This window comes from Apodemus sylvaticus, chromosome 15 (genome assembly GCF_947179515.1).
Source record: "Apodemus sylvaticus chromosome 15, mApoSyl1.1, whole genome shotgun sequence".
NCBI lineage: Eukaryota > Metazoa > Chordata > Mammalia > Rodentia > Muridae > Apodemus > Apodemus sylvaticus.
Window position 1 is genome coordinate 67,095,679 of NC_067486.1, and position 26,800 is coordinate 67,122,478.

General features: G+C 41.1%; 1 protein-coding gene across 6 annotated transcripts in view; it reads right to left on the reverse strand.

Moving 5' to 3' along the window:
• Znf148 (zinc finger protein 148) overlaps positions 1-26,800 on the reverse strand; it is a 120,058-nt gene that overhangs the window by 15,068 nt on the left and 78,190 nt on the right. For all 6 annotated transcript variants that reach the window (XM_052157999.1, XM_052158001.1, XM_052158000.1 and 3 more), the window contains 2 exons: positions 20,730-20,853; positions 19,494-19,577 (listed from right to left, as the gene is read on the reverse strand). In XM_052157999.1, the coding sequence (XP_052013959.1) occupies positions 19,494-19,577; positions 20,730-20,853 (208 nt within the window). The remainder of the gene's footprint in view (positions 1-19,493; positions 19,578-20,729; positions 20,854-26,800) is intronic.

Here is a 26,800-nt window from a genome sequence, read left to right on the forward strand (position 1 = left end):
TCAATTTCCTCTCATTTACATTTACTATAATGCTGGCTGTAATCTACAATATACAGTGCTTACTATGTTGAAGTTCATTTGGTGTCTTCCTAATTGAGGCGAACACACACAGCATTTGAGAAATATGGCTTGAATGCTTTGTGCTGACCACAGAGTACAAACTCGGCTATTATACATAGAATGCACACACTCTGATGCAGTCAGTCATTCATAAGCCATCTAGCTCTTCTCTGTATTGGGCTGTCAAAGAGCTAAAACAAACAAACAAACAAACAAACAAAAAAAAAACTTCAAGCACTACAGGTCCTGTGGCCATAAAGTCATCTCCTTCCTACACACAGACTGGTTTTTTGTTTGTTTTGTTTTTTACATCTTCTTAAAACCACAATGGAAAGACGGCTCAGTGGTAAAGGTGCTGCACACGCCTGGTGTTCCAGGGAGCCTGAGTTTAATCCCTGGGACCCACAAGTTGACTTCTGACCTCCACATTATGCTGTGTGTGAACATCTTGTGGAAGCCAGCACTCTTTCCATTTTGTAGGCCTCGGGGATCCAACTTAGGAAAGCAGGCTTGGTGACAAGTGTCTTTGCCTTCTGAGCCATCTCCTGCCTACATTTTCAGGTTTTTAAAACAAAGCTGTAATGTTTCCCTGATTTTAATGCTTGTGTTAAATCTATAGTAATATACAAATGTGTATATTACTATGTGTATATTACCTTGCCTATGGACTAACACTGATAGTGTGCAGAGTCTTGGCTTAAGGACAGAATGTGACTTTTTTGACAAATGATTACATACATGAAAAGAATGTGGTGCAGTAAGTTTTGGGTGCATGGGCTCTGACATTTCCAAGGCACAGTCCAGATCTGCACACATCCCAGAATTGTTAGGGATGCAGCCTAACACACTTGTAGATGACACATTACATATCTCAGTGTCAATGGGCTGAGCAGACCCAGTCCCTGGGGTCGTGGTTCCAGTTCTTTACCAGCTGATTAAAAAAGTAATCTAAGCTTACACTTTTCCTTTCAGTGCTGGCTCGTCTTTAAAAAGATCCAGTCTTCTGCTGTGACCGCGGGGACATGCTTTCCTTCTTTTTTGTTTGCTGCCTGAAAACTCTTCTTTGGCTGTGCTTACTGCGGCCATACCTGTCTGCAGTGTGTGCTTTTCTAATGTTTGTGTTTCCTCTTACTGATCCTTACATATCAAATATGTCTCTTGATCTTTGTCTGGGCATAGCCTGACTCTATTCTGCAGTATTTAAGCTATTAGGACACTTTCTCAACTATTTTGGATTAAACATAAACATACACTACTTATCTGCTATTGGATCATTTGATTTGGGGTTAATTAGGTACAGGCCAGTACCTCTAGCCCAGAATTTTGAAATACAAAATGCTCCAAAATCCAAAACTTTCTGAGTGCCAAAGGAAGAAGAGGCAGCTCCACATGCAGCCTCTCCTGGGATGCATGCTATACCACGGCGCAACCATGTTGTCTTACACAATACCCTTTAGGCTATATGTGCCACAGCAGTGAAGTTCATATTATACTTGGATCCAACCCTAAGGTATCTTATGCAAAAGCATGTATTACAAAATCTAAACCGTTTCAATTTTAAACATTTTAGGGTAAAGGACACTCAAACTCTTAGCAATTTTTTTCCTGTCATGTTTGACTGTATTGACTGTAACTTGGTTTACGATTCCCCTCCTTCTAATTCTTCCCATTTTGCTTTGTTTTTTGACACATGGTCCATGGAGTTTTTGCTGTCCTATAACTTGCTCTCTAGATCACGCTAGCCTCGAACTCACATGATCTGTCTTAGCCACATATTTAATGTCTCTGCCATTCTTCTGTCTGTCTCTGCCTTTCCATGTTTTTCTTTTCTCTTCATCACTGTGTGTATGATGTATGTGTAGAAGGTGTACATATGGAGGTCAAAGGACAACGTTAAGGAGTTGTTTTTTCTCTTCCCACTGTGTTAAGTCAGGACCTTTCTCATTTCTATTGCTGTGCTATGTACTCCAGGCTAGCAAGCCCGTGACAGTCACACATATCTCCGATCTCCACCTCCTGTCTCACTGTAGAAATGCTGGGATTATCGATGCACACCACCACATCTGGCTATTTCACAGTTCTAGAGGGAGAGCTTTTACTGCTCAGCTTTTACTGCTAAGCCATGTTGCTGGTCCCACTTCCTTGTTTTCATATGGGATCATTTTTCATTCATCTAAGGAAATGTTTATAGTTTGTAAATTGTGGGACCACTGATGATAAGTGTTCTTGGTTTCTGCTGATCTGAATACAGTTTTACTCTATCAACACTTTGGATGGATAGTTCCCTGGATACAGAATTCTATACTGATTAAAAAATGGATCTATAAAGATGCCATATAATATCTGATGACTTTATTATCTTCATTGAAAAAAATATGAGCTACAAGAGTTAATGTAAAGACCCAGAGACTGGTGTCCTCATCCCCTAAATAGGCTGTCAATATCACCTTCAGAGGTCGGGGGACACAGGCAGCAATGCTGTGCATTACCTTCCTGGAACCATCTGGCTAGTGTACCCATTTATTCACAGCATCAATGGCTACCTGCTCCAGACTTGAACACAACTGCACCTATCAGCATTCAGTCACGGATGGGAGACCTCCGTAAAGCCCCACCTCTCCCTGAGGACCTACAGGCCCTTAATGGTTCCATGTGGGAGGAGTGCCCTTCTCAGTGCTGTGGTCACTGGCAAGTTGCCCCTGCTCCAGCACATGCCATTCAGCAGTGCTCATTCAGGTGGCCCTAATTAAAATGCAGTGGTGCCCAAAACAGAGAACAGAAGAGATGAGAAGTGGAAGGTCAGTGGGAGGAGTAGTGGGGAAAGGCCTATAACAGGGAGAGGCAATGCTCAAAGTATGCAAGGATAAAATTAAGAAAATGAAAACTAATAAGAAAAGTGAAACGCAGGGAGGAAGTTAGGTACTGTTCTTTTTAGTGCAGGGGCAATTTGTCTGGTTGTTACTATCAAGTTTCTTGACTTGTAAAGCACTTGCCACACAAATCTGACACCTTAGTTTGGCACCAAAAACCCACAGTGGAAGAAGGAAACTGACTCCTCGAAGCTGCCCCGACCTCCATGTGTCTACTCTGGCATGCACCTGTGCACGCACACATATAAGTTTATGGTTCTTTATAGGTTCAGTTATTTGAAATGTAAGCCCCACCCTGTTTTGATGTGCTGTAGAGGAAGGAGAGCCTGGCACATGCTGGGCAAGCCCTGAACACCAGGCTGCGCCCTCAGCCCGTGGATTCTGAGCCTGCATCTCACTGTGTAGCCTTTCTGCCCATCTCCAGAGTGCTGGGACTGCAGGTGTACACCAACACCTGTGGCACTCAGGTATGCTCCCCTCCCACACCATTTGGTGCTAAGAGGATGTTTGAGTTTAATTTAGTGTCTGTTCTAAATATTTAAAAGCATGGTCATTCTCTGCTAATGCTCTAATGGTGAAGGAATCACCTCCGCTATAACCTGAATTCAGATCCATCATGTGCAGATTCTCTGGCTCATCTGGTGTAGAGCATTACAGACCGACTATTCCTGAGAGAAGTGAAGAAATGTTTACATTATACATCTGGGTGTTTTCCATGCTACTTTTCTCTCAATGACTTCCAATCTACTAATCTTTTCTTTTGGGGCCTCTATCACTTACTATACTGTTCAATTCTAGAACTTTCAAGAGCGCTTTTCATAGGATGCAACTCTCTGGTAAATTTTATTTTTCATCTATTTTCTAAAACACATTAGTGACAGTTTACATTTTAAAGTCTCCTTCTGATAACCCTATAAAGAACAGATCTATTTCTGGGCTGTTATTTCCTCTTATCATTTGGCTGCTCTACTCTCTGGTTGAGAAATGTGGGCCAGGTATGGGGCACATGCCTGTCAGCCGAGCACTCAAGGCTCACAGGAGGCTCACAGTCTTAGTGTTGTCCTCAGACACTGAATCTGAGAAAGGGTCTTAGAGGATTATGACTGAGTATTTGGAAACAAGCTCAACAATAAAATAAATTAGTACACCTAAACTTTGTATAACTGTTCTGACAGGAGTGAATGCTCATGGATTTTTTTTTAACTGACTTTTGGATTAAACATGATTAGAAATGAACACAGGATTCCAGCATGGCTCTGGCCTACTGACATGAAAGCCCAGGCTGGCGGTTTTGCCACATCAAGACAAGGGCTGGCGCTGCTTGGCTTTGGGATGGCTGACTGACTGCTAGATGTCTTGGAATATTATGCCAAGTACACAAGGGAACTCGATACTAAGTCCGTGACTGTGACATGAACTTTCCAAAGAAGCAGCAGGACCCTCTATCATCAGCCAGGGCAGTACACTGCAGAGAGACTAGGTGGTGAGACCCAGAGGCAGTACCCAGTACTGGTACTGGCCATTAGTGGCCACAGTGAGCCAGTGAATGAGTTGGCTATCACATTTTGGGGCTAGGGCACTAGCTGGTGGCCCTTCAAAGGCCTTAGTACAGTCATGGGTGGTGGAGATAGACTAAACCAAAGCCCACTTACCTAAATCATTGTGTTTTTATTTTAAGTAAATAATAAAACTTGGACTCCTTTTCTTACATGTTCCAATAGTAATAGCAAAACAAACAAACAAAATAAACTATAAACCTAGTATCTGCCAAAGTTTTAGGCTTACACTTCTATATATGTCAGAAAATGTAATGCAAATTCATTACCCTTCTATTTTTTATATCAAAGCAAGCAATATGAAGTTATATGTTAAATAATGTTAATTGTTACATGATCCAAGGAAAGATGGAAGTCTTTTCCATCAATCTATAGCAGAAGAGGCACTAATTACATATCTAATAATCTCAAAACTCAACAGTAAGAAAATAATCCAATGTTCTTTAATGAGTGAGGAAATCAATCACTCTACCAATGTGGGTAAGAACACAAAAGAATGTCCAACCTTTTAGAGCCTTGTAAATACAGTGTAAATACAGAGCCCTGGCTGCTCTGGGTTTGGTTCCCAGCACCCATATGATGGCTCACAACTATCTGAAACTCCAATCTCAAGGTCTCCAATGCTCTCTTCTGGCCTTCATGGGTACCAGGTGTGCATGCATATGATGCACAAACATGCTTGTAAACAAAACACCCATAATGTAAAATTAAAATATAATAAATGCAAAGTACAAGCTCGTTAGAATGGCCAAAGTAAATATGACAATGTCAAGAATGCAGATCAAGTGGAACATGGTGATGTAACTCCAGCACTCAGCAAAACTATGAGCCTGAACCAGCCTGGACTATACAATAAGAGCCTGTCCCAAAAATACAGCAGGAACAACAGAGGGGTGGTGCTGATGCTAAGGTCCTGTTCCCCAATTGGTTCTTGATCTATCAATAAAGATGCTAGCAGCCAATGAGCTGGGCAGAATAGGTGGGACTTCCTGGTCCTTGTAGGCAAGGTAGTGAACACAGAAGAGAGAGGAAAGGAGTTTTGGCTATGCTTCTATAAAAAGGGAGAAAAAGGGAGAAAAGCCAACCAACCATGTGAGATGTTGGCGGAGTGCTCATAGACTGCTTCTCCAGGCGAGAGGTTAGGGTGCTGAGCAGGAATTAAAGGCAACTGAGCAACTGAAGCAGAGGCAGGTTGAAAGGCGCTGAGCTCAGACAGAGTATTGGCAAGAGCAGGCTAGACGCAGATTAGTAGTGCCCATGAACTGAGCCAATAAGGCAGGCTGAAATTGAACAATGTGTGAGTGTCTGTTTTTCAATACTGAACCATAGATTCAATATTCTCTGGGCTAGGGCTTGTAGCATGGCCCACTCCCAGACCTTACAGCAGGATAATAAAAGCTACATGCTATAGAACAAATTGAAAGTTCATCAGTTACTATAAAAATGTAAAATAGCACAATCATTTTAGAGTAATTTATTGTTTTCCTATAAAACCAAATATCATTTGCAGTATGGACTGGTTATTCTACTCTAAGGTATTTTCAAAAATGAAACACATGTTGGCCAAAAAGCTGTATGCAACTTTAAAAAATATTAATTTTATTTTATAAGCATGAATGTTTGTCTACATGTTTATCTATATAACAAGCGCCTGTGGAAGTCAGAGGGTATGAGATCCCCCAAAACTGGAGTTAAAAGTGTAGCAACACTGTTTGCTCTGTAAATATTATTAAGTATGATCTCAAAACATATTCTTCCCCTAAATGTTAAAAAAAAAAAAAAGGCTCTCTGCTACTTTGGGCATCATAGTGCACACTTTTGATCCTAGTGCTCAGAAGGCAGAAGCAGGGGGATCTCTGAATTCAAGGCTAGCCTGGTCTAGGACAGCTAGGACTACACAGAGAAATCTTGCCTCAAAAACATACATGAATGAATGAATGAATGAATGAATGAATGATAAAAAGCTTTTTCTCTCCACATCTATACAAATCATTGACAATCCCCAGAGGTTTTGTAAAGTACAATAAATCTTCCCAAGCACTACTTCCTAATGGTTCCTGCTTATTCCATGCACTACTTATAAGGAAAAGGTCAACCTGCAGCCCAGGGACTCTAGCTATGTTCAAGACCCTTAGTGTGCAAACCTGTACTACCTTTACCCACTCTCAACTGTCATTCACAGGAAGGGGATTAGCTCATCTTCCACCAAAAGATTTCAACATGTAAATGAATACACAGTGCTAAGAATTTGAAATCTCAATGTCTTAGTAATCCAATCTCGTTCATTATAGGTAATCAACTACAAGTGAGAAGGGAAAAAGAATTGCTGGTATTTTATAGAAAGGAGAAAGTCTGAAAACTTGATTGGGTAAAAAAGGCAAATAAGCCTTTCCTTTAAAAGAACCACATACAGCCAGGCTTGGCGGTCTACAAATTGATCTCAGAACCTAGGAGGCAGAGGCAAACAAATCTCTGTTGACGTTGGCCTGGTAACACAGTGGCTTCCAATGATAGCCAGAACTAGACTTAAGACCCTATCTCAAATAAACAATTACATACATACATACATACATACATACATACATACATACATAAAACTACAGACCCTTTCCAGATGAGTGAACTAAAGAAACCATTCACAGCAGACATTCAGAACCCACGATCCTAGTTCATGGGTACTGAAAGATAGCTTAGTGGGCAAAGGTGTTTGTTGCCAAGTCTGACAATCTGAATTTCACACTCATGATGAAGGAAAACAACTCATACAAGTTGTCTTCTAACTTCCACACACACTATAGCATGCACATACCACTCTTGCCCTCTTATAAAATAAAAATAGAAAAAGAAAATACCAGTAAGTTGACTTTAATTTGGCAGAGCTTTTTTATTCCAATAGCCAAATGAGTGGAACTATACACTTACACTTAAGTAAAGTTCAGTCAGATAAGCACTATGAGGGTGAGGGTGGCGGGAAAAGAGCAAGCATGTAGCTCTCAGTGAAACACGCCAGGGACACAGGACGTTCAGGTCAATCCCTGGGACCCTAGCCACACAAAACAAAGTCTGATAAAACAGGACAATGGTTGGGGCTACAGAGAGGGCTCAGCGGTTAAGAACACTAGCTGTTCTTCCACGGGACCTGGGTTCAATCCATAGCGTCTACATGTAGGTTCACAACCATCTATAACTCCAGTTCCAAGCTCTCTTCTGACCTCCTCATTCACCATGCACTTAAGTGGTAAAAATACATATACAGGAAAAAAACTAATATACATAAAAAATAATTTTAAAAAGTAAAAGGCAAGGGACATGATATAAGCAAGGGAGTGGCTATAACTGATGGAATTTAGATGAAATAGACTGCAGATTTGTAGAAAATTATGAAAGGGACTGTCACAGTCAGCTTCAGCTGTGAACTTGACACACTTGGAAAGATAACTGCTTCTGTCAGATTGGCCTGTGGTGCATTTTGTAAACTGCTAGTTAATATAGAAAAACCTAGTCCACTGTGGATGGGGCTACACCTAGGTAGGTGGGCTCTTTAAGAAAGGCAGATGAGTAGTCAGGGAAGCAAAACAGAAAGCAGCTTTCCTCCCCCTCAGTCATAGCGCTATGACCCTTAAGACAAATAAACCCTTCTCTCAAGTTGCTTGTGGTGAGTGTTTAATCCCAGAAACAGAATGCACACTGCAACACAGATGGTAGGAGACAGCAGGGTACTGCTGTGAAGGGAGGGCCTGGTAATATTTCACGGGATGGTTGTGAAAGCTCTGGGAACTCTGATTCGGAGAAGCCAATGAGAGCTCAGAACTCTTTGGGCTATTCTGTGTGAGCTTAGAAGAGTTCATGAGAGGTGGACAAAGGAGGCGTGGCCTTTAAACTTTTAGAAGGGGCAAAGGTTATAAGACCATTTATGTCAGATTTTGAATAAAAAACCTGGTTTCTTCCAGGCAGTAGTAGAACATGCCCTTAATCATAGTACTTGGGAGGCAGAGGCAGGCATATCTCTGTTGAGTTCAAGGCCAGCCTGGTCTACAAAGTGAGATCCAGGGCAGCCAAGAATACATAGAAAAATCCTGCCTTGAAGAACCAAAGGCGGGCGAGGAGGGAGGGAGAGATCAAAGAATCTGGGTTTTGAAGACCCAGAAGAGATCAACACCGAGCAGCATCACCAGCATGAAGCCTGTTCTTCCCTAGGACAATGGATGCTGGTCGCTTGGAGCTGATTACTTGAAGCAAACTCTTCTGGTAAGTGTTGCCTGAGGCCAAACAGAGAAGCTGTGGTCCATGTGGGACTCTCGCAGGCTATTACGTACAGAACCTACTCTGGCAGCATGAAGGCTACAGCCCTGAAGGGATCATGAGAAGCTCAAGACTAGTATGTGGCATGGGCAGAAGAAAAGCCAAGAGACGTCATTGATGAAAGAGTAGCAGGAGGATCCTGGATGAGGAAGATCTAGAGCCATGAGGTAACTGAGTGCAAGAGCAGCAGGGATGGAGTGGAGCAGGCCTGAGTCTACTAAGAAGCTGAGTGTGCCGAGGGCGGCAGCGCTAGAGACGTGACACACTCAAGCCTGAGTCAGCCCCACATGTCAAATGTTAACTGTTTACACAGTTCAACTTGAGTTTTGCTTTGATCTGAAGTTAACTGTGCTCCAGTTCTTCTCTCCTAGAATAAGAAAATTTATCACTTATTTTGGATTTTTTTTAATTTTAAAAGAGATGACTTTGAAATCACTGGATTTTTTTTTTTAAAGACTGGGGCTTTTAAAAAATATCTTATGATATTAATACGAGATTCTGAGAACTAAAAAGGAAAATTTATAGTTTTAAGAATAGGTTTGTGTGTCAAAATTGACAAAGTGGAATGTCACAGTTAGCTTAATTTCTCAACCTGACAAGGGACTTTATCTCAACGTGAGTCAAGGGAATATCCTCTGAGGAATTTTTCTAACAGATAGGTTTGCAGTCATATCTGTAGGGCATCTCATTAATTGCTAATTTATGCAGAAATCTCAGTGCACTGTGGATGGCATCACAACTGGACAGGTTGTGTAAGAGTGATAACCGATAGAAGCCGCAGCGAGGAGGCCAATGCGTGGCGTGATTCCCCCACGGGCTCTGCATCTGTGCCTGCCCAGCCGTGAGTGTCCGCCTTGGCCTCCCTTGATGGATTAAAATCCAGATACTGATAAGCCCCTCTCCTCACTTAAGCTGCTTTGGTCACTGTTTTATCACAGTGACAAAAACTCATTTAGATAAGAGGCAGAATGACTGAATTCTAGGTACTGGTAGAGAAAAGGGAAACAAACATGGCAGGTCTTAAAGCCAGGAAACAAAAATCTCAAACTGCAGAGTTTAGTAGCCATCCATGTACAGAGGGACCATGGCTGCAATTGGGTAAGTGACAGGGCCAGTTGTAAAGGCGCACACCTTTAATACCACAACATCTGTAAGGCAGAAGCAGGTAGATCTCTGAGTCCAAAGGCAGCCCAGTCTACATAGGTTCAGGCCAGCTGGGGGTACACAGTGAGACACACTGTCTCGAATGAACGAATAAACGAATGAATGAATGACAGGAATGTCAACAAAACAGAGGCCTAAGAACTGAGAGAGTAAGGAGAGAACTAAGATAGCATATCTTTCCTATAAAAACTAGACAGTAAATGTATTAGTCTTAGCCTTCCAAGAAGTAATCAAAGATGCTGTATGATACAAATATAAAAAGACAAACTTCTACAAAGTTTTTATTAATAAAGTTCAAACCATACTATGAAGAGACTGGAATTCTCTTTTATGGTGGGAAGTAATAACAAGCTCAAAGAAAGCTTAGCACTGAAGAGCGCTTCCTTAAAGGCTATTTTAAATGGCCTTTATTTTAAATGCTAGTAATCAGTGCAATTTTAGTTGGGCGCGTCATATGACTTTAATCCTAGCACTTGGGAGGCAGAAAGCCGGCAGATCTCTTGAGTTTGAGGGATAGCCTGGTCTACACAGAGAAACCCTATCTGAAAAAGTAAAAACAAAGACCAACAAAACATTAATGTGATTTTTATGTTTTCCATCTTTATGGAAACTTATCACAAAGTATTGGTATCAACCCATGAAAACATGATTTATAAACTGAAAGGAATTTGTGAAATTATAGTAAATTCCTGCTCTCTGGACTTTTAATACTTTTACATTATATACTAATCGTCAATAAAAGATTGGGTGACATTGTTCATTTAAATGAATTCAGAAACACCGACATTCCCTTTGGATCACTGTGCAGAAGCTAACAGAACTTGAACTGGAATCCAATCCCGCAAGGGCCGGAGCAAGACCGTGCATCTTCAGATGCTGTGGAAGTCCTCCCATCTGCACGCAGAAAAGCCTTTTCTCGTATTTACCACTTTCTGTAAGGAGTGTGGATGCATAGCCGGATGCGAGGGGAGTCTTCCCCCATAGCAGTGTGGCAGTGGTTAAAGCTGTACTTTGGGACTTAACAGCTGCCAATGAGGTAATTTTGCCACAAAAGTAGTTTCCCCTGTAACACTAAGTTGAATGTATTAAACATTTTTAAGCAAAAGCTAATTTCCAAAACCACCCTGCAGTGTTGGGTAATGACAGCTGAGTGTGGCTTACTTCATTCAGAAATACATTTCCCCTTGACGCCACGCTCAGAAACTCCCCATAGGGGCCAGAGATTTGGCTTGTGTCAAGGCTGAGGTCAATGCCTAGAATCTGGATGGTAGAAGAAAAAAATCCACTCCTGAGGGTTTCCCACTAAACCACCATAGTGGACATGCACATGTACACGCACATGCAAACCTCCCCCTAAAATTTTATCACTTGAAAACGTCGACATGCTACACTAGCAGGAAAGGTCAGGCTCACGGCAGTGCTGGCTAAATCACTAGAGCAAATCAGTCCCACTGCAGACACCCCTACTGCACGGTGGTTCCAAGGCGGCACTCATGGAGAACAGTGAAAAGCCTGACTTTAAATGGCTTCTATTGCCCAATTTTTTCTGCTCATGTAGATATTTTACCCACCATTAGTTAAAACAAAACTTGACAGCCTTCACTTCAGGTTAAATCAAAATATTTCCTTCAGTTTTTGAAAATAGTCTTAAAAGAAAAAAAAAAGTCTCAATGAGATTTACATCAATATGGCATTGGTTCATTTAAACTATGTGGCTAGATTTAAAAATATATGTTCCAGATAGATCATTCTTCAGTCACTATAAACTTGGCACTGACTTCCTGAAATACCACCAGCAATACTGACACGGTGTAAAAAGTTGGTCTCTGCCTCTAGGTTCTGATAAACAGTTCCTAAAATCATTGTATTTTCCTGAGGGACTGGGAATTACTCAATGTCTTTCGCACCAATGTTATAGGTTTTTGAGCCCGATTCCAGACAGTGCCTGAAATCCCCGCCCCGTCCTCAGTAATGGGAGTGCTGAATGTCTCTGTCCTGCAGCAGGCAGAGCTCTTCAATTCTTGGGCACTTCCCAGCCCAGAAGCCTTTTTGTTTGACTGAGCTGACTCTCGGTGGGACCCTAGACAGGTTCAAGGTGAGGCTGTTCATCATCAGGTTTTGATTAGCCTTCAATTCTCTCCAGACTCTTTCCAACCTCACTGCTTCTGAAACCTCTTTAAAGCCCCTACATGCATAACACTCAGAGGCCTCTGGTGGTCAACACATCCATGTTCCAGGAGGTGGGGGACCCTTCTAGACTCGCCTCACATCCGGCTGTGCATCCATGCTCCTTACAGAAAGTGGTAAATACAAGTAAATGCTTTTCTGCGTACAGATGGGAGGTCTTACACAGCATCTGAAGATGCACGGTCTTGCTCGGGCCCTTGCAGGATTGGATTCCAGCTCTAGTACTGTCAGAGCTGTATCCACCTGTAGGGCACAAACGTGTCATTGGAGTTAGGGTACAGGTTGTTGGAGAACAGGGGTGGGGAGCCCCTTGTATGCTAGATATTGACCCTAAGATTTTCTCTCTGGTTTGGTTTTTTTTTTTTTAAAGGCTTGTTCATTGGTTCGTTTGTTTGTTTAGAGACATGGTTTCTCTGTGTAGCCTTGGCTGTCCTGAAACTGAAAGACTGCCTGCCTCTGCCTCCTGAGTGCTGGGACTAAAGGTATGTGCCACCACACCTGGCACCTCTTGCTTTTATCATCATTAGTGCTGGGACCAAGGCTAGGTCTTGATTTCTGTTAACCCTCAATGCTGGATTTCATTTAAAAATCAGTTTCAAAAAAGTAAGCTTGCTGTCCCAGGATGGATGGTAGTTTGAAAATCACTGTTCTTGTAATATTTAAATTTCAATTCCTTTGGATTAAACTGTTATTAAAATTCACCTATATTTGTTCTTCCTTTGAAATGTCTTTCATATCCATCCTCATTCACCTATGGACAAAAGACTTTAAATCAAAAGGGAAAAGAAAGTTAAGCTCTCTATACCAGGGCAAAATAAATTATAAGGCACTTTCAAAGACTCAAATGTGGGCTGAAATGATGACATTAAAGTATTTTTAGAAACTTGGCAGAGATAATATATAAAGATCATCAAAGACTCCAGAGCAGTTGGGGATAACCTCATAAGAACTTATATTTCATCAATGGTCTCCTTTCTAAGATTATGCCCAAATCAGAAAATTTAGATTTTTTTCCCTTGGTAAAAACGCAAATACATGAATTTTAAGTCTAAATGTTATTAAAAAGCCAAATGAAAAACTTCATTGACAACAGGAAGTCTTTGTCAGCAGCTCTAAACGTTTCTCTGCAAACCCGTGTTAAGACATGGGTGCCAGTGGTCCTCCTAACACAGGCTCTGGCACAGTAATCTAACAGCTACCAGAACAGCAGCTTGAGGATGGAGTCTGAGAAATCACCAAGTGTTTGAGCTCAGGGAAGGAGAGAAGGGTTTGTATTGTCTGACAATGAAGTTTCTGAAGTTGCTCAAACAACTTGAAAAAAGAAAAGTTTTTAAACTGTTGTCGGAAGTAACTATAAAAACAAGCACCATTTGTTAAATTTAAGAAACTCTGAAAATTGCTGTACTGACCTGTGGTTTCTAAGCTCTGTCACAGTTTCAAAGTGAAGTAGTAAGTACTAAAGCCTCTGCTGAGGCTGAGACAATATTGTTTTATTGTTTTGAAAAAAATAACTTCTGCATGCCTAAAGATAAATATAGTTACTATGTTGGCAATTATCTGAATAAAGAAAACTGTTGAATATTGAAGTCTCATATTAGTTACAAATAACAAAATACCCCCAATAGCTCCACAATTTCCACTGTTCTTCGATGCTTTATAACACTCACGAAGAAATCTGACACCTGCTAACCTGTCATTAAGAAGAACCAGTGGGATACAAAACTACCCCTCGACCCACCGTCCTGTTTAGTGGTTTACACCTTCTCCATCTCTAACCAGATACAGCCGGCCCCTTACAGACTCATTTCTGGCAAACACACCCAATTCCCCACAGGCTATGCCAGAGGTAGGACTGACAAGGGTTCTTGACCGAACAAAATAAAACCCTCTATTGTTAAAAGCAAAAGTTGCGAATTCAATTTTTCCTTTGAGCTTGATGTACCCTTTCAAAAGCAGCTGGTTAACATCATGAACTCAGAAGAACTAGTTGATGTCATTTAACCAATTGCATATATTAGAGCAAATTTAACATTGTTTTAAAACTTGTTTCCTTATAAGGAAAAGAGGAGATATGTCCCCAATATAGCCATTAGGGGAGTTAAGTTTAATTTCCTATACCTCATAAAACCAGGTATGCTAGCTAGTACCTGTTTCCAAGATCAGCCTGGTCTACATGAGACCCTAGTGTGGAGCAGGGTGCAGCTCAGTGTAGGTTCATGTAAGGTTAGGCATTGTTAGAAGACTGTGTACAGTATAGGCAGGTAAGGGGTTTAGCCTAAAGGAATATGTGAGTGGCCCAAGCTAAGTGATGACCCAGGCTCCTAAGCTACTCCCGCTACTTGCCTGCCTTACAGAATTCTCCCAGGCACTGGTGGGCTTGTTGTTGTTGTTGTTGTTGTTGTGTTTGTTTGTTTGTTACAGGGTACCATATCCCCAGCTACTAACATGATTGTTAAATGTATCACAGTCAAGAGAAGACGAATAGCATGTTTTCTGATGTTTCTTAATATTTCTGTTTGTTTCACTTTGTGAAACAGGATATTGGCAGAGTAGCCTTGAACTCACTGTGTAGTTAAGGATTGCTTTGACTCCTGCTTCTGATTCTGATTCTGCCTCCCAAGTGTTGGGCTTAGGGTGTGGCACCATATCCATTTACTATGTTCATAAAGAAAGCGTGCAAGGACTCACTATTTTGTTTAAGTTTCATGCATTCATTCCTTTCTTCATTTGTTTGTTTGTTTGTTTACTAGAGAGCAGATCACATCTGCCAGAGTGGGCAACCTGTGGGAATCAGTTTTCCTCCTTCACATGGGTCCCAGAGACAGAACTCAAGTTGTGAGGCTTGGCAGTAAGCACCTCAGCCCACTCAAGCCCCCTCAAATAAAATTTCAGGGGATAAGAAACCTAGTCAAGGGGCTGGAGAGATGGCTCAGTGGGTGAGGCACTGTCTGCTCTTCTAGAGGTCCTGAGTTCAATTCCCAGCAACAACATGGTGGCTCATGACCATCTGTAATGGAATCTGATGCCCTCTTCCGGTGTGTTTAAAGACAGCAACAGTGTACTTATATACATAAAATAAATAAATCTTTAAAAAAGAAAAAAGAAGGAAACCTAGTCAACATAGGTAAGGCCCCATAATTTGGCTTGCATTTTTAAATGTTTGTAATTTGGAAAGGAGTGTTTATATCAACTCTCCTTAAATAGAAATGGCTCCATGCAATTTTTACTGAAATAAAACTGTTGTCACTATAAAACGCAGCAATAGTTTGTTAAAACTGTGTATCAGAAGTATCAGAAGAGGTGCTTTGTACTTAATAAAATATTCAGAAACATATTATAAATTGATACTTAAGACTCTTACTCCTCAGTGCCTATTTGTCATGGTGGAAAGATGGCCATTGTCTTAGAAGACCACAGCTGCTCACACACTTATCTATCTTATCCTACACACGCTTGTAAAAATGCAAAGGGAAAGGTACCCTACATAAAAGCCTCTGCTCAAAAGTAACCCTGTGCATAACAAGGATGGTTTTGTGCAAGAATATCCCCCGGCAGCCGCTCTGGACTGCTGTCTTCTTCCTCGCCTCAGAGCCTCACCTTCTCGCTCACCCCCCACTCCCACCCCCAAATATATGCAAAGTAAGGGCCCATGATTTTCCTAAAAAGGTGAATGTACACCTCTGTACTGTACACTGTAAAACAGCAGTCCCAAGGATATTCACATCATGACAGTTTTCAGAGCACTGGTCTAAAAAGACCAGAATTTCTGGGTTAGCTTCTAGATAACCAAGTATTTTACCCTAAAATAGTACTGAACAGACAAGCCAACATCAGGAATACACTTAAGTGATGACCAAGGCAGATTAAAATGCCTGACATATAAAGACTCAGTCTAGTTATATTCTTAGCTTTTAAGAGTCCCAGAGAATACTGTATTGTTTGTCAAATCAACCAAGCCAGTAATGAGTTTATTCATGTTAAAAATGAAGCAGAGAATGGGCTGGGCAGTGAGGGAATAGGAGTGGACACCATAATGAGCTCTACTAGGATGTAAGAGGCTGTAAAGAAGATGGAGCCTTTAAAAACTGATGGATCATCTCACTACAAAGCCTCACACCAGCTGACGGTGGGGAACTCACAGGTAAGTGTATGTATGTCATAGTCTCTGTCAACTTAACACAAACCCAAACATAACTTGTAAAAAAGAATCTCACTTGAAGAACTGCCTCCATTGGACTAGCCTCTTCTTTGGCACCCTCTTCTTTGCTAGGTGATACTGGCGAGTCTAGCCCATCGTAGGAAGTGCCACCCTTGGGCAGGCAGCTGTGTGCTATATCAGAACAGCAAACAGCCAGAGAAAGCAAACCTGGAAGGATCACTCCTTGCTGGTCTCTGCATCAGCTCCTGATTGCAGGTTCCTGTCTTGAAATATTGCCCTGACTTTCCTCAATGTTGGTCTATAACCCACAAAGTTAAACAAACTTCCTCCTCCCCAAGTTGCTTTTGATACTGCTGTTTATCACAGGCAACAGAAAGCAAAGTATATTATCAGTACTGAAAATATTTTTTGACATGTATTCCAAAACAGGTAATTTGATTTCAAGGTATAAATACTTTCCTGTCTTTAAAATCAATCAAAGAAAGGAATCTAATACTAGTAATGAAAATTAATTCCCCTTTTATTAGTTCCTGATAGGAAATGTACTGGGGGAATGGCAAAGGGAAGGCAATGGAAGAAAGGGGACTCTTTCTTCAAAAGAAACTTCTGAAGCCGGAGCAATGAGTGCTGGGTGAACAGATTACCCGAGCCTACACAAGCCAGGAGCAGCAGCGCACACCTGTGACCCCATCCTCCTGGGTCGGGATGGGCGGTGCAAACAAGCTGGAGTACAAAGCACACCGGCAGAAACAAGAGAAGCCTGGCTTAAAACAAGGCAGAAGGCAAGAAGCAACTGTGTAGAGTTGTTCCCTAATCTCTAGGTATGTACTGTGGCACACGTGCACATGTGTACACACCCCCCCACACACGTATGAGAGAGGGAGGGAGGGCAGGGGAGAGAAAGGAGAGAGAGACTGACTCTGAGAGTGCCTTTGCCTTGCTACGACTCCTCTGGAGTCAGTATGTCTTCCTGGTTGTTATTTGTAACATGAGCACTCTGGCCTTTGCTCTCTACTCACTGCAGATGTTACTAACACACAGCAAAGCTGAGCCATGACTGACTGGCTTAGAGACAGGAAGAAAAATTCAAAGAGCCAAAAGTTATGTCCTGTTTCATTTAGTTCAGGGACTGTATCTTGGTCTCTGGAGTGACAGAGACTTGAACTGGAGTCTGGGCAACTTCATTTACTACATTGTATAAAGTTAAAGAAGTTCTCAGCTTCTCTCTGCTACCTAACACATCCTGAACAATAAAATGGGGACAGTAATCCTCCTGCCTTTCAAAACTAATGTGAGGACTAAATGACAGTACCTGGTATTTATGTAGTAAATTCTCAATAAACTACTCAGCACACTCCACTTAAACCCAATTAGTAAGTGTGACTTTGTTTTAGTAGGCAACAAAACACACTTTAAAAATCACCTGGGAATCTCACTGAGGTCAGGTCAGTCTGTGCGCATGGCTATGGGGATCTTATTAGTTACATTCATAGCTGTGGTAAGACCCAGCCTAGAAGTGAGAGGCACATGCCCGAGCCTGGAGGAAGGTGCACTGAACCAGCAGACACACACTAGCCTCTACTTGCCTGTGACAGACTGCAGCCTGGAACTGGTGCTTGTTCCCTGTGTTGTTTTGTCAGGAATGAAACCAGGGCAGAACTATTACAAGACCGTGGCCAGGGCGTTCAGAGTTTACCAGAGTGCAATGACAGAGTACGAAAGGACAAGCATTATGCCTCATTTTCTCACATCATGCTCACCCATCCAGTCACACACAGACTTTGCCTCCTGCCACTTTGCAGAGGCTTTCCCTGGGTAATTCTCAAGAAATCTACAACACTTATATGCATGATGCTCATTGCCATGTCTCTTATCTCCAAAGTAAAAGAAAAACAGAAGACCCGTGCCATACTCTCTGTACTTCTAGTACCTGAAAAACATTGGAGGATCAACCACTAGGTTTTTGTTAAATGAATAAATCATCAAAATAAAATAAGCACACGAAAATATTTAACTCCTTTCACCTTGTATCTGACATTTTTATTATTGCACTGAAATTTCAATTTAACTATTGAGTCACATAAAAGCCACACAATTTTTTCTTCCACCATATATATTAAAGTGATAAATGTTTATCTAGTGATAATCAAGAGAGTATGTTAAAAAGCAGAGCATCCAGCTGGGCATGGGGGTTCGTGCTGATGACAGATAGCAGCACTCAGCAGGCTGCGCCATAAAGACAGTTCCAGGCCATCTTAGCTAGAGAAAGACCGTGTCTCAAAATAAAATCAAACATGACGTAGGAAAGCTTCTGATTAAAAATGGCTGCTTCTATCTATTAGTGAGTGTGTCCAAGGATCCCATTCCACAAATCCTGCACATACTATGAGACCCCATCTAAATAACTCTGGGATAGGTACTTAGCTGAGTAGTAATACAGAGACTACAAACAACTTGCCTGTCCACAACAGCTTACGGTCTTGAATAGCAGCACCCCATGTAGCAAGGCCCTAACTCGAAGGGCTGGCATTTTCACTGTTAGCCCTCATCACCATTCTCAAGTCCAACAAAATAAGAAACCCAAGCTACACACACACACACACACACACACACCACTTCCTAAACATTATAAATTAATTTCAAAGAAACATCTTTTTACAATGCTTAGAAATATCAAAGGAGAAAAGTCAACAGTCAATTAAATCAAAGTCACTTAGAAAATCTGAAATACTTGCTTTAAAATGAGACTAAAAAACTTTAACATACAGATCACTTTAGTGAGCTTCTGAAATACATGCTTGTAAATCATTAACACTAGATGGTGACACTGGCAGATGTCTTTCTTGATACAGTATCCCATATAAAGAAGAGACATGAAGGATGCTATTGCTGTAGTATTCCAAATAATTCAATACTCCACAAGTTAATTAGTGTGAATGATAATTTTACTTAGCTTAAACCACTATTTCAGGAAAGTTTCCCCCTTTGTTACTTAAAATATGGAATTTATATTATTATGGAACTATTTCAAAATAATTTATTGTGATTGGACATTAAAGCCTGGTTTAACTACAATGAAGAGCCAGGCCAAGACCGAGAGTCTTGGCAGAGCCTCATTAGACTCCTCCCTCCCTCCACCTGTGGTGAGGCCAAGGCGCTGAGGGCGGGCGGGTGGGTGGGCGGCGCAGCACTCACCGGTATGGATCTTCTCGTGTCTCTGAAGCAGGTACTTCTGTATGAAACGCATGTCACATTGACTACATTGAAACGGTTTTTCGCCTTAAAATAATTTGACATCCATACATTAGTTAATGAATAAGACAACACTTTAATAAGACATTACTTCTGAGGATACATAAGTCTTAGAAGCCCAAATTTTGGAAAATTCTAAAACATCATATGATTTTTAAAAACATTTTTCATTAACAGTTATACTTTCCCTCAAAAATTTCCTCCAGGATTTAAAACTTCACGTTTTCACAATAACACAGAAAATAAAATTTTATTTATATCCTTTTAATAAGAAAGAAAACAAAATTTAAAAAATATAGAGCTAAGAAAGCCCTGTCCATGTCCTGGTGTTCCCTGACTGAAGGCACTGTGCATCCTGTCCTGGGTGGCTATCCATCGCTCTCTGCCCTTTCACCCAGTCCGTCCTCAGAAGCACTGTCTCTGCTGGAGCCCGCCTTCATTCCCCGTGCTGTGGTCTGCCCAGGGGAAGCCCGGCTTGCTGGCTGCACTGCTCCTTGGTACCCTCCTTCCTCCTTTCACCACCACACCTTTGAGTCTCAGGTGTTTCCCCAGCCACTGTGGCTTGAGGCTCACAGAAGTCGTCCCCTCTGTTGCACAGATTGCAGCCACCCTCTGTACCTGAGGCCTCCTTCCATCCTTTCTCTGGCAGCTTCTGGCCATCACTGCATTTTCTACTTCAACACAACTCCTTCACCCAAGTCATTTACATTTCTAGCTTGCTGTTCTAAAGGTGTGTAATCAGTCTTTAACTCTATTTTCAGCGATTTCATGACTTCTAACTTCTACTTTTGTTAGCTATCATTTCTAATATCTGATTTCCAAACACTGCCTGTGCTAGTCATACACCTAGCACACAGAAAGAAACAGAAAGAAAGCAACAGACTCTTAATACATCCGTAAGCAGTTTCTCTAGTTGAAAAAGAGAGCTTTAAGGCAAGTGAGTACCCAATATACTATTAAATATATATATATATATATATATATATATATATATATATATCTGCATTAATTAATTGTCCTTCCATTTAAAGTCTTTCTTGGTTTCTTCTGGATGGTGGGGCTACAGATTTTGATTGACAATGCCAAGTAAGCTATGGTCTTAAGATTGGATGACATTTATACGAAGATGAAAATAACAATGATAATTTTAATGGCCACAAGCCCATTTTAATTCAATACCTGTATGAATGAAGACATGTCTCTGTAAGTGATAGTTCGTTCTAAAGGCAGCATTGCAGTGCTCACAAACGTGAGATTTAGGGGTTTTCAAACCAAGTGATCCATCCTCATTTATTGTAAGGATCTAGTTTAAAAAAAAAAAAGGCAAGAACAAAGTTTTTAAAATGTAAATACTACATTTTTAAAGGACAATATAAGCAACGATCACTGGAGGTTGTAAAAAATATTCAGAAATAATCTGGAAAAGACTATTAGGACAGTGGTACCTTTAAAGTAGGAAAGGACACTTGAACTTAGACTAGGTAAAGTCCACAGTGCAAACCTTGGAAGCGCTCTGACACCTCCCCTGCTGAGGGCTACCAGAGACCCTAAGTGCTCCCCTAAAGGGAGGCTGGAGTAAGCACAGTTTAATCTTCAATTTCAAATTCTCATATATGCAGGGAGAAAAGTCCAGTATCAATCAATCAATGAGAGGAGCTAAAGCACAGAAAACCAGTTTAACTTAATTTTATGTGACTGTAAATAAATTGAGAAATTCTATCTACTTAAATGGAAAAAAACCACCAGAATTTGTTCAACTCAAAAAGGTTGAGAACCCAATATACAATTTTGATACAAAAGGACACTATATATCCAGACAAACAGACAGCCTATCTTGATATATAGTATCCTTTTGTGTGTATGTGTATACACATATATATATCCACATATATAAAAATATACTTTGAGTTGTATATGCTTAATAACTACTTCAAAGGGATTCATATCTTGGCTGTGATGCATGAGGAACTGAGCAAATAAAAGGTGTACATACACTTTACAGACTGAAAAGTTTTTTTTAGTCAGATAAGAGTTTACTTACTGCTGTTATTTTCTTATAGTTTAAAAAAGAGAAAATTACGTTTTCCAGTAATCTGGATTTTGTCTCAGTCTAGGATCTAAAACTATTATTGCTAAAGATGTCTTAAAAATATCTGTCAGATAAATAAAGATAAGAATGGGGAAGGAAGATGGGAGAAAAGAAACCACCTCCGCTATCCACAGTGTCTCACAACTAAGAGCGTTGTGAGTAAGGCCTGGAGAGTTAGCAGTGTGCGCTCACCTTTAGCCTCCGAACTCTAACTTACCAACTTACTCAGCATGCAGCATTTACCACCTCCTGTCAGACACACCATCCCTTTTAACATTACCGAGGAAAGAAAAAAGATGACAAAACCTGATGTGAAGAAGCATAGAAAGAGGATGTCGGGCCAAGTGGAGAGCAGGAGTCTGTAGCAGGAGGACAGAGACTCCAGGGGCAGCCTGGGCTACACAGCAAGAACTTGAAGCCAAATAGAGGGAAAGAAAGCAGGATCAGATCAGGAGGCATCTCGCGAGGAAATGGGAAACAACTTTGGAGGTGAAAAGCATATAGAAAGCAAGCTGAGAATGGCGGCACACGAACCCGGCAGTCAAGAGGCAGAGGCAGATGGATCTCTATGCGGCCAAGGCCAGCCTGGTCTACACTGAGAGTTCCAGGACAGCCAGGGAGGTGAAGACCCTATCTCAACACTTCTCCTCTCACACACAAAACAAAAAAAGAAAGAGAAAGAAAGCAAGCCGAGAGACTGACCAACATAAGATCTACAGAGGACCATGGGAAGTGACTCAGGCCTATAAACCATAGCTTCTTCAACCTAGAAAAGACAAGTAGGGAAGGATAGATAGCTTTAATCTTTAGTGTATTGCTGGGTGGTGATGGTACACGCTTTTAATCCGGCACTTGGGAGGCAGAGGCAGGAGGATTTCTGAGTTTGAGGCCAGCCTGGTCTACAGAGTGAGTTCCAGGACACCAAGGCTACACAGAGAAACCCTGTCTCGAGAAGAAGAAGAAGAAGAAAAAAAAAACTTTAGTGTATCTTTTTAGTTTCAGGAAGACAGTTCAGCCTATACTGAATGCAAATCAATGATAATTAGTATGCAAATTATACAGGGTTTTGGGGATCTGGGCAAATTGCCAACATGGTCAACAATGCTTCAAGTCTATGCGCCCAAGACATAGAAGAGACACATTTGGCAGGAAAATGGAAGTGGGTGTCACAGCTTCCTGAACAGTCAGTGAGAATAAAAGTTGATTTCTGGCCAGTCAAGTTTAAAATTTTTTCACTTCCTCCATGTCACATAATAATAATGCGAGTTAACACTGTACAAAAAGAAAATACACAAACCCTCTTAAAATAGAATTCAAAATATGCAAAACAGAATGATGCTAAGTATTACATATCATAAGTAAGACAATAATACCAGGCTTTCCTCTTTGATAAAAATGAGTGCCAAAAGCTATGGCAGCTCACTGGCTTTCTGCCGCACTGCAACTGCAAGGAAACATTGTCAGGCGTAACAGTGAGGTGGATGTGATTCCTGACCGTACAAAGCCCCTTATGGACAGTTGTTGTTTATTGCACTGAAGTCACGCTGCCTTCATTCAGGTCTTTGTAAAAGGTACAATTATGTGGATGAGATGGATACTACTTATCTTATGGGCAAACACAAGGCCCAGCGTATTTAAGTTCAAGCAAAAAGACCAAGTTCTTAGAAATTTTTAAATGTAATTTTCTTGTCCTCTGTTAATCTAGTATAACAATATTTTTGTTTACAGGACAAAGTGACACAAGCAAACACCAGTGGCTTTCCAGCTTGCAGTCTGTTTGAAATGCACACACGTGAACTTGCCTGCCTCGTCCACTGCTCTAACTCCAATGGCCAAGCTTGGAGTCTGGGGCACAGTGGGAATTTTGCACCTATCCCTAAGATAGTTAGCTGCCTGCTATCCATACCAAATAGCACCCACAACTAACCACTTAAACAAAACGGCTTTGCTAAACATCTATTTCTCCATCTTTTGACCGTCACATCCCCCTGGACCAGGTACCACAGAGGAGAGCATTCCAGGACAAGCTCGGGCACGGCAGCTGCAGCGTTTAACTCTGGCCCAACGGTCTTCCTCAGCACCTCACTCATTCTTGTTTATGTCCTTTACGATCTTCTCAAGTTATAACCCAGGGCTGTGCAACATTTGCCCTGAAGACTAGCAGCCTTATTTGCCGTTAGTACCAAAAACCGGTATTTGCTTTGCTTTTCCTCCTCCTCAACATCTAGTCACCATTACAGCAGAAGAGGCTGCGGGTGCATGCTGAGGACGGGGGAGACAGCATGTTTTAGTTTTGGTTGGAGATTCTGTTTTCTCTGCAGGCCAGAATGCACATGATCCCCACATGGGAATTCAGGTGTGCTCCTCCGTGCCCAGCTCACAGCGCGGCTCTGGAACTTTGGCTCTCTCTGCTGCTACCTCAGCAAAAACAGGGCAGTTAGCGACGCAGCAATCAGCCTCTCCTATTTCCAAGTGAACAAATTAGCAAGAATTTAAATATCCAACCCAGTTTATATTTGATTACTCATGTTAAATTAAAATTTTACAAAAAGAAAATTGTTATCAAATGGAATTTCCTGGCTATTCTATAGCTCTAATCTTATAGTTCATTATGTATGTTTTTGTTTGAGAAGGTGGTGTCACATATAGAGTTAGACAAACACACACACACACACTCGCACAGAGAGCAGGAGAGGTATCAGGAATGAGGAGGGCTCTCTTAACCCATGTCTTTTTTATCAAGTAATGGTCTAAATTCTGCTTATTCTATTGAGAGAATTCACTCCAGGATCAGTAATACTCTTCCATTAGAAAAGATTCTTCTCAAAAGTCAAACACAGCTGTTCACATTCTCTGTGTGTATACTACTAAAATTATCCATGATATTTTAATCTAACAGACTACGGATGTTATAATAACTTCCAACAACATTAACTGATATCAACATTTAAACCACTCAAACCCAAGAGAATTTAGAGGACATGATTTAAAACAGTGTTTTCCAGTGTGGGCCATGACCTGTTTGGGGGTCAAACGACCCTTTACAGGGATCACGTATCACATGCCCTACATATTAGATATCTGCATTACAATTCATAACAGTAGCAAGATTACAGTTATGAAATAACTTCATGGTGTGTGTGTGGGGGGGGGAGGTTTTAGTTACAACTGAGGGTAGAAGGACTTTAAAGATTTTCTTTGGGCTCAGTGGTTAAGAGCACCGACTGCTTTTCCAAAGGTCCTGAGTTCAAATCCCAGCAACCATATGGTGGCTCACAACCATCCATGGAGAGATCTGACACCCTCTTATGCCCCTCCCCAAGTAAATAAATGTAATAATCTAATTTTTAAAAAAAAGATTTTCTTCCTTCTCCAAATGAACCAACCCTAAAGGCATAGCAAGGCCATGCAGTTAGAGTCACATGACCACACTAGCCTGAGCTAGTCCCTCATAGTCACAATCTCTTTGTTCTCTATGCTACATTTTACTTATTAGCAAATTTCATTTTTAAATGGCAAGCTTTAACAGTGGCAGAATATGAAACTCACTGTGTCAAAAGAATGGAACACAACTCATATTCAGCATACTGGCGTTGAGGATTGACAAGATTAATATGTGAGTGCAGTGCATGTGTACACACTTGAGTGTGCATATGCCTGTGACCCCCTCAGACACACAGAGGTCAAAGAACAACGGGCAAGTGTCAGTTTTCTCCTTCTCCCATCTGAGTCCTGAATCAAACTCAAGGCAGTCAGACTTGGTGGCAAGTGCCTTTACCCACTGAGCCATCTCATTAGCCTGTGACTGTTAGTTTTAGAAAGGTCCTTACTTGTTTCCTGAATCTAAAGACGTAGGTGACAGTTTCTAAAACATGATTTCCTCAGCATCAGAATCTTTGTAAAGGTTTAGTTCCCTGAGAAACAATTTCCCCATAATATAGTCATACTCTGGGAAAACCAGATTAAGAAATTACTAGTATGTTATTTTTCTAATTTTCTACTTTCTTCTGTCATGTTCTCATTAGTATGTTTGATTTCCTATTTTCATCCCTAATCTTATACTCAGTTCATCTCAAAGGTGGTTCTTCCAAAAACAAAGGTAGCATGGAGAAGAAAGTGTGACAAATACATCCACCTGCTGATGTTTCAAAAATCTTTTTTTCTCATTTAATAATCATTCTGTCTTAATCTCAGCGGTTTTCTAGGGCCAATGATGCATACTAAACTGTTAGGAGATAACCATGGCGTTCATAATCTGTGTGTAGAATATGCTCATTCTTCAAGAGTCCGGCACATTTCCAAACAGTTAGCCTGTATCTAATCCTATGGATAGATCTCCTATAGGGCTCTAAGAACAAACAATCCCACTTCCTTTCTTTAGTCAAGAGATCAGGCACTCAAGTTCTTTGTTAAATGAAAAGGAGAAATACTGCAGTATGGAAGTAACTAAAACCACACTGCTCTTTCTCAGATGAGTACTAAATGGTATGAAAAGTCTAGAAACTTTTTATACTACTTGATTACAGAGCCTGGGAGGTGGGGGTACAACCACTGACATAAATGCACTACATTTACACAGGCATCATAGGCTTCTAACTTTATCTATCTGTAATACAGAACAAAAACAGATTTAAAGAGGCAAAACATTGATGCTGAGTGGCTCCCAGACGCAGTGATGTAGCAGTAAGTGGCCAGTCCTTAAGGAATGAGACAGTGAAGCAATCACAAGCAGTTGAGAGAACACTTCCAAGTCTATGCCCGCGTCTCCACAGTGAGGGAAAAGAACATTCTTCTCATGGGACTGTTTTATAAGACATGGCTTTAAAGGGTTTATAACATCAGCACAAAGACAGCAAAAAAATGATGGATGGTTAAATGAACTATTTTGATTAAACTGAAATAATCTTTGGGCTGGGGGTATAGAGTTCAACAGTACAGTGTTTTGCTAGCATGAAGCTCTAGGGTTCCCTCTCTCATCCAAAGAAGAAATTTGGCAAGTGTCTACAATTTCCTCTATTTTCATAAGTAGATTATTTCACAATAGAGAAAATACCTTAACCTAGATAATACCCCCCAACTCAGTTCCTACTTTAAGATGACAAAGGTTCTAAACATAACCACTTCTATCTAAGTGTCTGCGACAGCTGATGCTGGCAGGGCA